Source organism: Lutzomyia longipalpis, chromosome 2 (genome assembly GCF_024334085.1).
Source record: "Lutzomyia longipalpis isolate SR_M1_2022 chromosome 2, ASM2433408v1".
NCBI lineage: Eukaryota > Metazoa > Arthropoda > Insecta > Diptera > Psychodidae > Lutzomyia > Lutzomyia longipalpis.
This window is the reverse complement of record NC_074708.1, coordinates 19,262,900-19,275,858: the sequence shown is the minus strand read 5'-3', so window position 1 is coordinate 19,275,858 and position 12,959 is coordinate 19,262,900. Positions and strand designations below refer to the sequence as shown.

Sequence of the window (12,959 nt, the reverse complement as noted above, 5' to 3'; positions counted from 1 at the left end):
TTTTATTTATACCCTCTAAACCACTAGAACGTCATGGGTTGAAGGAGCCAAAGAAAGTCGAGCAATTGCAGATGAAGATTATTTCCAGTTTGCGTGATCATGTCACATATAATGCGGAGGCACAGCGAAAACCACACTATTTCAGTCGCCTCTTGGGAAAATTGCCCGAGCTACGATCCCTCAGTGTTCAGGGACTTCAGCGAATATTTTATTTGAAACTTGAGGATCTCGTTCCAGCGCCACCGCTCATTGAGAACATGTTTGTAGCTACTCTACCCTTCTAAATAAAACTTACATAATAGTAAACGTTATAAATAATATAAGAATACCTTTATCCTGAAAATACTTTGCACGTGCTTATAAACTTCCTAGCATACGTATAAAATTGCCTAAGAATTCACGAAAAATCTCATTATCTTTTAATTGCAAATTTTTAATTCGAATTCTTAGGCATTTACAATATGTGTCGTATGGCGTAAAGAAACATTTATTTAGTAAATTCCATCTAAATACCGTTTAAAAGACAAGAAATAAGACAAATCATTAATTCATTAATTTCACATTTGATGTAGGAATAAAGCATGTATATATACATACATAGCTGATTATCTATGACCACATTGTGGAATATCAACTTCAAGTGTAGATATTCAAAAAATATATTGAATCCTAATGAAAAAAATGAAGAAGCATATAATGTAAAGTATGTACGCTTGATTTTCTTTGAATGTCGTATATATATATATAGAGTTGTAGGTATTCAAAACATGTTTTATAAGTGAGATTTTTTTTCTTTTTTTTTATAAATTAAATTTATTGTGATGTTTATACACATATATACACTTATTTGAAATTATAAAATACTCATAAATTGATATTTTGAGTTTTACAAATTTAATTTTAGATATAATATTGAATGTTAGAATTAAATAAGAATACTTTTAATGTAGTCCCTAGACTGTGACCGGTACAAACTGTATAATATGTTTTCCTATATCAATTTTTTAGGTGGTATACGAATGTATAAAATTTGGAAAATGTAAAATTCCTTTGCAGAAAAAAACAGTCTGTAGAATCTTCCTCTAACTGAGGAGATTAAGAAATTACATAGTGGTTATACTCATAAATATAGGTACCGAAGTAACATTAAAAATATCATACATAGCACTCCAATCCTTTTTAGACAAACAAGAAGAAAAAAGTATAGTGCGTAGATATCAAATCTTCACTGCACAAAAGTAATGAAAAATTATAATATATTTCTGTAAATGTAAAATAATGTTTAGACAAAACTACATGGTTACCGAAAGTAGCAAAAAAAACCCTAGTCGTAAAAGAAATTTCATTTTATATTAAATTATTCTTTTTTTTTAAGTTACCAATTGCCTGCCATTGATTTAGAAACAATAATTTTTTTAATAGTATACAATTTTTAATGAATAAATGCAGCAAAAGTAAGTCTCTGAAATATTTCTTTTTTTGGATTTTTTTTATAACCAACTTTATAAGGATATTTTAATAATTACTTTTAAGGACCTTCAAAATTGACTTTTAAAAAAATTTGTGATTTAAAAAAAAAGTACCAATATTTCTTTGGTACAACTTATTGAGATTTAAGAATAAAAAGTGATTTTTTAATGCATTATTTATAGGTTACCAAACTTTTATGAGAAAAAAAAGTAAAACTTAAAATTTAATTTGATCTTATAGAAATGTCATCACTATAAACTTTACACAAAATTTTATTTATTCTTTAATGAATTAAATATTTGATAAATAATTTTGCAACACAGTAAACTTTACTTATTTACTGTAAGAAATTGGACTTGTTGATTAAAAAAAAAGGATTTTATGCAGTTTTTGTAAAAATTTCTTTAACAAAATACATAACATCCTTGTTTGATTATTCAACCTTTTTTTATTTTATATTTTCTTATCTTACTATTCCTCCATGTATTCCGAATGGTAGTATTGTTAGTAAAAAAAAAAGATGTAATTTAGTATAGATAAGTAATTCAGAGACTTACTTTTGCGTACCCTTTTTAACTTATAAAATAATCTTGCCAATAAGAGAAATTTATTGCATACTCATAGCCGTATTATAAGGAGAATAATAACAAGATATTCTTTGTATTGCCACTTATGTGGAATACCAACTAATTATATACACCTTTTGAATTAAAAGAGATTACAAATAGCAAAATAAAATATACACAATAAGGAACATGATGAATTTTTAAAAAAAGAAAAAGTACCTTAATAGACGACAATTTCAATTTGAGAAAAAACTATTTAATAAATTTACAAAAGAAAAGCGAATGAAGAGAAAACCTAAAAGTGCCATTTGTAGATCTTTAACAAAGAAAAAAAAATGAGAAAAAAAAACTTTAAATTGAGAATGACGAAAAATTTACTATAAATTATAATATATTTTCTAAAATTGCCTTTTTGATAGAATTTTGGAAAAATTTATAATTATTTTTTTGTTATTGACATCTCCTTGTAAGATTATGATGAATTAAGATCGAGAAAAAAATATCCCTGCAACACAGTGTAATATTAAAAAAAAAGAAAAAGTGAAAAAAGACAATATACTGTGATGCTGGAATGATTTTGTGATATGAAAGAGAATTTTTCCGAGGAACAAAGAAAAATTGGCTTTCATTATTTCCTTACCATCTGTATACTTCTTATTAATATGAATATTCATTTCACTTTACACTCACTTAGCCGTCCTAAAGAGATATTATATGAACTTTTTAATATACAAATTATGCATACAACGTGCACTTTAGCAAACATTTTTCTAGAAAATGAAAAGAAAAAAGACATTTTTTGCTTGAATCCTGCGCATTCGATGAAAAAAAAGAAAGACACTATTCTGGTAGCGTGTTGTTCATTGAAATCCTTTTGACACTCTCTACTTGCATAAGGACCGTATCCAAGATGAAAATTTTTAGAATTTTGCATACATATCTATTGAAAGTAAATTTAATTACATAATTGTATATGTATTACTTAATATTAATACATCATTATATTGTAGATGCATGAATGTTGTCAAAGCACATAATTTAATAAAAAAGGAAGTATGATAATTCATATTAAATGAATAAAGAAAATGTATATGAAAACCTACGCTGATTTTTACTTTTTATTTATTTTCCAACAAATTGCATACAACATGAGTTGACGTTAGAGGCGATAAACTTCTTTTTTGGAAAACTTAAAAGGCCCATATTGAAATCGCTTATCACAGCCCTTTTCAATTGTATAGCTCAATGAAATAAACTTGTAAATTATTTTTAAATTTATTAATTAGATTAATTCAGAAAAAAAATTTACAATGCATATATGGAATTCTTTATCAACCCAAATTTGTCAACTTAACCCTCGACAATTTTACTTTCATTAGTAAAATAGATTCAATTAAAGGAGTTTTAGAATTAACTTTTCTAGATAATTTTGAAGTCAGATTTTGCGAAAATTTTTAAAAATTCTGAGCATATCTGGGTTAATGTCACTATCCCTAATTCTGTACACATACATAATATGAGTATCGCAAACGCAAAATTATAAAATCACATAAGCAGCAGAATTGATTCAAATTAGACTAAAAATTAAACTTAATAAAGCTTAAAAAATGTCAAAGAATATTAGAACCAAAATTAGAACCAGTATGTAAGTTGCATAGCACCATCATGGGTTTTTTGGGTATCCATTGTGCTCGACTGTCGGACAAGGCGCTTCATTGAATTCCTTTCTTTGTGCCCTCTGTCCCCCTTGTCCGAACTTTTGCCCTTTAAGTACTTTCCTTTGGACATTTTGAGTTCAACATCACTTTGGGGTTCGTCCTTCTTTGATAAAGTCTCATATAAATTCGCTGTGGGCTCCGCCGGACGTAGTGGAATGCATCGGATACATTCGCGCCAATTCCAATCTTTACCAAACTTTTCGCCTTCTTCAAGTGTCTGCGGTAGACAATGATGGAGTGTTTCTGGCAAACGAAGACCTGTGATTCCCCCTACAACTGATACTGCACCCATTATAACCAACGGCAGACGAAGGTTATCTTTACCCTTTTAAAAAAATCAATTTGTAATTTTTTCTAAAGACAAATTTTAAAAATCTTATTGATCAATATTTTGCAATTTAACTTACCAGATAATTTATAAATGGAATCCCAATAAGTCCTAAACCTCCGATATAGCTAGAAGTTCCAATTCCAACACCACGTACTTGAGTTGGATACAATTCCCCGGCAAATGGATAAATAATAAGAAAAGATGCTGAGATCATGGATTTGGAGATTAAGAAGAGCACAAGTGTATCCAATTTAGCTTCCTCAGGTAACATCACCGTTACAATACAGCTGATTCCACCGAGAATCATGAGTAAGCAGAGTGGCCAACGACGACCCCATCGATCCATGATAATCCAACACAATACATAGCTTGGAATCTCCACAAGGGATGAGAAGAAGAAGCTCAAGTGCGCATTATCCCCCAATTCTGGGCCATAGTAACTCAATCCCAAATAGACGGTTTCATTGGCAAACCAATTTAGTGTTATGAGAATTGTTTTAAGGCGCATATTTGGTGTTCTAGAAAATAAATTGAAAAAAAAAACATTTTAAAAAATAAATTAACTTTTTCTCTTTTTTTTCCTACCTGCACAAATCAAATGCACCAACTCTCCTCTGTGGTTTATCTTGTTTTCCAGTACATTTCCTGTACGCCATCCTTTGCTGTAACTTCTCACGAAACCAACTTGGAAAAGTCTTCCCATTCACCTTTGCCATTATTTCAAGAATTTTCAGCGCTTCCTCAAGTCGTCCCTGTGCTAGGAGCCATCGTGGAGATTCCGGCATAACAAATATATACAGGAAGTAGAGAAGAAATGGAACTGATGTATATAGCGATAGGGCACGCCAATCGTCGATGATGGCTGTAACACCAGCCAATATCATCAAACTAAACGTGTAGAAAGTACACGTCATAACTGTTACAAAGGACCTATAGGAAGGTCCCACGAGTTCTAGTGCTAGTATAAATGGAATTTGGTAGACTGCAGGTACTGTAAGTCCCACGACGGCTCTACTTACGGCCCATGTCCAGAAATTGACACTTATTGCTGTGAGAAAACTACCAAAAAGAAGCGTAGCGAGGCAACAGAAGTAGGATATTCTCCTTCCAGCTCGATCATTTAGTAGTCCAAAGAAATATACGCCTATTGGACCACCAATGTTTAGTGCAGATAGTCCTACAGTTGGATATATATCACGGTGACAAACCAAATTAAACTGTATAAGAAAAAAACAAATTTAAGTTAGAATTTATGTGGTCATCCTAAAAAAAAATGATCACTAACATCGATTACAATGGACGATCGCGAATCAGTTGTATTGAATTCCCATCCATCGATGCACTTTTCAATGGGCCATGATGTATTTTGCGGATTACTGAATCCCTGTAAATCTCCATGGTGATTTTCTAATACTTCAGTCCAATTTACAATATATCTCTCACATTTACTAAATGACCCATCCTAGGTAGAAGGGAAAAAAAGAGAGAATCCCATGAGATTAGAAATTCGTGTGTACAGAGATATTCTCCATATGGCTTCGTACAATGCGCAATTTTTTTGCGATTAAGTGAAAAAAAAAAGAAAGTATTGGTCACTCAAATCGATTTCACATTCCTTTCTTTTCTTCCAAAAGCCATTGGGTTTTGCAGAAAAAAATGTACTGGTAAGCTGACCAAGCTTACGAGAGCTGTGTTTCTTTCAGTGTACCAATTTTGTGAGAGCAAACTAGAACGCAAATTCATTTAAATACGCGCAAAGTCGGGAAAAGTTGAAAAGTCATCCCGCAAGAAATCTTTAAAACGCCATATCTCGGGAACGGCTCCATAGATTTTCGAGTTTGAGCTATCGTTGGAAAGGTCTTAACCTCAACTATAATATATTAAAATATGAAGTCAATCGATAATAGCATTTTCGAAATATTCGAGTTCGAAATTTTCGAAAATTTTTATTTTGACTTTAGCGCCTCTCGCGGTCATTTTTCGAAGTTGCAATGTTCTAGACATTTGTAGAGCTTCACGAAACCTTTCATTTGCGCTTGAGTTGATTAAAATCGGACTTGTAGAACCCGAGATATGACATGCCAACTTTGGAAGGCTATATCTCGAGAACGGCGACATAGATTTTCTTGATTTTTGGCATGGAGCTAGATAATATAGTCAGCTATAACATATCAAAAAATGAAGCAAATCGATAATGGCGTTTTCGAGATATTAATCGAAAACTCATCGAAAATTTTGTTTTTGATTTTTGGCCCCCTAGCGGTCACTTTTGAAACTTCGGATGTTCTGGAGAGTTGTAGGGTTTGTTGAGATCTTTCATTTGACCCCGGGTTGATCAAAATCGGTCAAGCCGTTTTCGAGTTATGGTCGATTTTCGATGAAAAATTGTGGCAGCCATATTGACTAAACGGCTTGACCGATTTTCGAAAATGAGGTATCGTTGGAAAGCTCTTGATGGCCCCTACAACATATCAAAATTTCAGATTTTTAGCTATTACAGGGGCTGAGATATAGCGAAAACAAAATTTTGAGGTTATTCAAAATGGCGGACGGAGGGGTGGGGGGGTGGATTTGACCTCATAATCGGATGTCTTCCGGTCGATATTTAAACTTTGCCGTTGACCGCAAGTCTCTATCTATTACCGTTCTCTTGTAATTTAGCAAAAGGTTCCGGACGGACGGACGGACGGACGGCCGGCCGGCCGGCCGGCCGGCCGGAAAAAATTTTTTGGCGCATACGTTTTTTGGAATGTGGGGACCCTAATTCGTGCTCATCCCAAGTTTGAGCCCGATCTGACGACTTTCGATTTTGCTCGGTACACAAAAGCTGTGTCTGAAAGAAACACAGCTAAAATTGTGGAGAAATGACGTATTTTTCGCAATTCCCTTGTACACACAAAAAATCAAGTGCAATGCGGTTGTAACCCTGAATATTGAATTTCAGGGTGAAGTATTGCATGTCTGGGCCACGAAACCCTTTCAATTTTTTTTTATTTATTTCTTAATCAATCAGTTTATACGTGAAAAATTTATTAATTGCACTGTAATTAAAAAAAATAAATAAAAGATCATACTTCGTTTGTAGGAATAGCCAAATTTCGTCTATCTATTGCAGATATATTTGTAATGTTTTCGAGTTGAGGAACTGTGCACCAGTAATCTGTTGGGGAGTCCGCCATAAAAAGCTGATTGAAAGCTCCAAAGCCACATGGTATACATGCCGGAAGACATATTAAGAATACCAAGAGTTTCTGATATTTCCCAAATTCCGAGATTGACGGTAAGAGTTCATCCAGATCAAAAGTGTCCTAAAAAATATTTTTTTATTTATAAATAGAATAAATCAGTAAAAACGAAGAGTATTCGAGATCACTCAATTTTTTCTTTGAAGTGAGAGAAGTTTAAAGTTTAAGAATTTGAAAAACGAACAGAAAATGCATTTTCCCAAAGAGAAAGAAAAAAAAACATTTAAGACAAGTAGCGCAAAAAATTTAAGATCATTCTTAACTTAAACTTTAAGATTTTTATGTAATTCAGGATTATTATTCTTTCAAATTATCTTATAGAATGCTCACTTTTATCTGAGATTCATTAATTTTATTGTATAAAGTCCTCACAACTTAGGAATTTGCAGCACACAATGAAAGTTCACAACTGCTCGGAGATCTTATGCAAATCAGTAGGTATAATATGAAAATATTATATTATTAATCTTAATATATACTTGCAATAAAAAAAACGTCTTTTCTTTGAGATAAATGAGATAAGTTAAAACCATGGAAATCTTTATTAAATAAAAAAAGAATTATTAATAAATCATTTGAAATTCTAGAGATTACTTAATATTTTACGGAATACCATGTAGAAAAAAATTAAATTGATATGTAATCTAGCATCATTTTAATATGTTCTACACGAAAAGATAATGTTTTACAACACTAAACGTTGCTGTTTTTAATTGATTAATTTTCCCAGCATTTTCATCTCACACGCATATCCTCAAGTTTAATCACTTTAACGGAGATCTTTCTTTTCCTTTAATATAGGTGTATAGGTACTCACATCTTCTGCTGCATTATTGCCCAGCGCACTTTCGAACGCACTTTCAGGGTTTGCATTAAGTGGTACCCTTTCTTGCACTGAATGTTCCTCGTCCAATTCCTCCACACTGAATGGGATTGACGACGAAATATCTCCACTTCGAGGAAAACGTTCCATATTCCGAAACACTTGCACTTCCACTGCCACAGTACCGTGGCGTACATTAAATGTGCACACTTCCAGCACACCCGCCGCTTCGGTCCCACGCACTGCACTTTGCATTCGCATAACGTGGGGCAATTAAAGTGCCCAACACACTCGATATTCACTGTGAAAAGATGGGAATCCATAGAAATTTCCGTCTGACACACTGGAAAGTTTATAACCACTTCCAAGGATAGATCATATATTGGCTATATTGGGAGTTAAGAACAAAATGTAAATTCAACTCTTCTCACCTATCATGCACAATTTATGAATTTCAAATTACTCGTGGCAACAACAATTAATTCTTATTTACAGCTTTGAAATTGTGCATAAAAATTCATTATTATTTTATTTTATTGTAATTGCAAGGAAAAGATTCAGTTTGAGTAAAATAATACAATTACATCGCTGGATTCTACCAGATTAAAGTTGATTTTGAAGAAAAAAAATTAACAAATTTAAGAAACTGGACTGGATAGAAAATATTTTTGTTTTGTGTTTTTTTTACAGGAACACTTCTTGTGTACCTACTAAAAATCAAAAGTAAATCATATTGAGCTATACAATTTTCGTGTATATGTATTGCACACACAAAAAAATTCGCATTAATCGAAGGCGAGTGGAAGCTGATACTTTTTGTCTTGTACTGTCTATAATTGTAAACATAAATGCGAATACTCGACATTTACGCATGTGAGTGGATTAACTCGCAAAGACTTACCTCACCAACTCACACCTTTATACCTAATTTTTCTATGTGTAGTTTAACACTCAAAAAATTCAAGCAGCTCGCGTAAATTTGATCAGCTACTAGTCCATCTAAATGGTCCAAAACTATAAAGCTTATTTGGACTGCTGAACGGAAGTTCTCTGCAAAATCAATCAAAAACAATGATTTATTCATGTCATTGTAGCAGCATAAAGATTCCATTGAAATGAAATAAATAAAAAACTCAAATAGATCATATTTCCAACATTAAAAGACAATTTTTTTTCATAATAAATGTTTTCTTTAATTTTTTTATTTGTAAAAATATTTTACACTAGAAAAATATTTGCTACAAATGATCGAAAATAGTTGTTCCCTGGATGTATTTGTTTTTTTTTTGGTTTCCACATTCAATGCCTATAAGTTGATCCTTAATATGTAGGTAATTAAAACCATTATTTTGGCAGTCATAAATTTATTCATTCATAAAAAGTCACATACAAAAGAATTCGGAAATTGAGACATAATTTTGGTTTACATTCGTTCACCATCTCACTCTATTTTTTTAAGCGCAGAATCAGTCACAAAGTACTTGGGGATTACAATTCAGCTCATTTTCACTGATATATACCAACTCCAATTCTCATTTCTCCACTATCACTAATTAAATGGTTCTCTTGTGTTTTTATTTTACTCTTCCTCTTATTCACTATGACTCACAAACATTTCATGTTTCAACAAATTTTCTTAATTGTTTTTTTTTTTCTTAATCGCTAAAAAGATCACATTTTTCACACAAACATTTTCATCTTTTTCTCATCTCCTTTTTCACTAAATATTGTCTCGCTATACGCCTAAAGAATCAAAAAATACATTCAATCCCTGAATCATCATTTTACATGTGTTTTTTCTTTTTATTTCATCTTATTACTTATACCTATATTCATAATTTTTCACTAATAGCAATAAATTATAATTGAACATCATGTTTCTCATTCACAGTTTTTACATTAGACTCATAGAGCTCGTTCATTCATAGATATTTTTTTTCTCATTCAGAAAAAAAACATTCGTCTTTTTTTTAGTAACACACACATTAGGCAATGCAGAGTTAGTGTAGAAAAAATACACGTTTACCAGTATCATCACAATATGCAATGCAGTATGTAATTATTCTTTCACACTATTTCTTTCATCTCTTTCCAAAACGATTGTTATAAAAAAAAATCAATAATTTTGAATTACATGAAAAATTCAAAAGTAAAAAAAAACTATAAAACTTACAAAAAACAACAAATCAACTTATACTGAACTTAGATAATGAATTTTATAACGATTCACATGAAAAGAGGAAAGAAATTGCATTTATCACATCATACATCCTGATTTCTTTTGAATTCATTTTATCACAAAAATTCACCTACTACTCTCTCAAGGAGTTACACACTTTTGGCGATTTTTCAGAGAAAAAAAAATTAAAAACTTCCTGTAGTAGTTTCTCTTGTCTCATACAAAAGAATTTTTGCTCATCTCTTCCGGACGGATGGTATACACGAGTGAAAATTCTATTTCTTTTTTCTTGGAGACATATCTCATGAAAATTTCCTATAAATCTTTAGATACACCTTACATAGTTAAAAATTTTTATAAGAATCATTTGCAATTTAGAAACTGAATTTTACATGAAATTTTTAATTTTCCAAAAGTGTGTAACTCATTATTTCTTCTTTTCAACTATTTTTCTTTCTTAATTTATTTTTATAACAATATAAAATTCATCTTTTTCCACATTTTTTTTTCTTTTACTCATTGTATATTTTTTTCTATGATTTTCTATATTATGTTTTTTTTTGTTATTAGGTTTTACATTGGAAAACCTTTATCAGCTTAAAAGAAGTCTTTCTTTTCATTTTCATTATTTATTTATAATTTTCAATTACGGACGAAAACTTTTCAATTAATATGATATACATTTTTTAACGATTTCTTTTTATTTTTTAACCTATTAGTTTCTTATTTTAAGCTGACGAAAAGCTTTTCCAAATCACAGAATTTCCCACTCGTCCATGAACTACATTATACATTATTTTAAAAATTATTTTATTCTTTCTTTCATATTTTCTTTTATTTTACCAAATATTCGTTTCTCTCGCACTCTTTTTCTCTCTCTCTCTTCTGATGTATGTAAGTATTCGCTATATGTTGGAATTTAAGGAAAATCGATTACATTTTTTTTATTTAACAGTAACATAATCTATGTTTAACCGATTTTTCGTCCATCGTTACAGAAAAAAAAATTAAAGTTTTGTGCTTTTCTAAATTCTACTAATGATAGAATAATTCATTTTTTTTAATATGGACTTTTTTCATTTTTAGGTTTAAACTTTTTTTTTTAAACAAAACATATTCTGTGTTAACTTTTGCATAGTAGAAAGAAAATTTTTGAATTGACCTTGCATCTTACATAGAAATGTTATGAAGATAACACATTTCTTACTAAATTAATGAGCATCCTTTTATTAACCAAAAGGAAATTATTTTGAGGCAAAAAGTTATGTATAAAATACGACGAATAAAGAATGCAAATTAAATTTACGAATTTATGGAAGCAAATTTTATTCTTTCAAACGTGGACTGGACAGCATTGTAATTTTTATATCGCATATAATTTTTTTCGTGCCTGATTTTGTGTTATATATGATTTTTTTTAGTTTTTCTTTCTTAATATTATAAGTTTTTTCTTGTTACATTTTTCAGTGTCTCCTCTTAACATAAGATTCTCACTTCCATTTAATTCATGATTTAAAGAAAATATAATAATCTTTCTTATATTATATTTTTAGCATCAACTTCTCTTTGTTCAAAATTAAAAATGGAATGGCATTTTCAGTTATATTTATTTAACGCGTTTTTAAAATTGTGGCATTATGTCGCTGTAAGTTCCAAAATTGTAATACAGTAATTTATGATAATTCTTTTTTTTCTATCATGTTCTAAGTTTAATTTATTTTACATTATTTTATTCACGCAGACTTCAAAATTTCATCAGAAAGCTCATCAAAATTGAACTAATCCCCAAAAATATTATTTAGAAAAAATGATAGATTCACGCATTTTTTTATCACTTTGTACGAATGACATTCATTTAGAATCACAATCAAATTATTTTAAAATATCTATATGCTAAAGGAAAATATGCACAAATTTTTTTTTCATCAAAGAATGTAAACAAATTTGTTATCTTACCTTTCGCACAGTATGTATTGTCCTTTCTATCTAAAATTTACACATTTTCTTCTCACTTCACTCATTCATTTCACTTTTTCACTTTTCATTCAATGTTGATATTAAACAGAGCAACTTCTCAGTAACTATCCTCTCTATACCACAATTTTACACAAAATATCTCCTTCATAATACACTACATTACATAATGTTTTATTTTTTGTATGAATATAAAACACGATAGTGATAATTCACTTCATCCATACTCAAATGTAGGTATGTAGTATGTGTTTTTGTTTTCTCCTCTCAAATTAAGTTCACATAAATGAATATTATGTATGTAATATAATCTATGGAATTCAATGAAAAGATTTGTACAAATAAGAGAATTTCAAAATTATTTTTCCATTCTACTTTGAAAGACAATCTCAAAAGTTCGTTCTTACAATTGATTTACTACGCGATTTCTAATGCTATCTATCAAAAAAACATTAAAAAAAATAAAAACGGAAGAATGAATTCTAAATATTAACTAGGTTTGTATACAATTACCGTTAAATAAATTTACTTTGTTTTGCTGGAAAGCATCAATAATTTTAAATATTTCCTTTAAGGTTCAATTATAATTGCAAAATTGATCAATTTAAAAAGCTTTTAAAAGTAGAATGGAATTAAAATTTTAGTCTCTGATT

General features: G+C 30.1%; 3 protein-coding genes across 4 annotated transcripts in view; 1 reads left to right on the top strand and 2 right to left on the bottom strand.

Annotated features, from left to right (window-relative positions):
* The window catches only part of LOC129789317 (probable nuclear hormone receptor HR38), a 28,358-nt gene extending 26,141 nt beyond the window's left edge, over positions 1-2,217 (top strand). For both annotated transcript variants that reach the window (XM_055826080.1, XM_055826081.1), the window contains exon 5: positions 28-2,217. In XM_055826080.1, the coding sequence (XP_055682055.1) occupies positions 28-284 (257 nt within the window). In that variant the 3' untranslated portion in view covers positions 285-2,217. The remainder of the gene's footprint in view (positions 1-27) is intronic.
* The window catches only part of LOC129789442 (uncharacterized), an 885,568-nt gene that overhangs the window by 367,547 nt on the left and 505,062 nt on the right, over positions 1-12,959 (bottom strand). The window lies entirely within an intron of this gene.
* LOC129789325 (carcinine transporter) lies at positions 3,293-9,321 on the bottom strand. The gene is made up of 7 exons (XM_055826093.1): positions 9,055-9,321; positions 8,148-8,454; positions 7,160-7,393; positions 5,371-5,547; positions 4,671-5,302; positions 4,162-4,603; positions 3,293-4,079 (listed from the first exon to the last, which is right to left on the bottom strand). The coding sequence occupies exons 2-7, from the start codon at positions 8,412-8,414 to the stop codon at positions 3,669-3,671; spliced, it is 2,163 nt and encodes a 720-aa protein (XP_055682068.1). The 5' UTR covers positions 8,415-8,454; positions 9,055-9,321; the 3' UTR covers positions 3,293-3,668.

Excerpts from the sequence above, each read along its gene's own strand:
- LOC129789325 (XM_055826093.1), bottom strand. The coding sequence starts at position 8,414 with ATGCGAATGCAAAGTGCAGTGCGTGGGACCGAAGCGGCGGGTGTGCTG. Across the intron at positions 4,604-4,670 it reads GGTGCATTTGATTTGTGCAG|AACACCAAATATGCGCCTTA; the intron begins GTAGGAAAAAAA and ends TTTATTTTCTAG. Across the intron at positions 4,080-4,161 it reads TTCCATTTATAAATTATCTG|GGTAAAGATAACCTTCGTCT; the intron begins GTAAGTTAAATT and ends TTTTTTTAAAAG.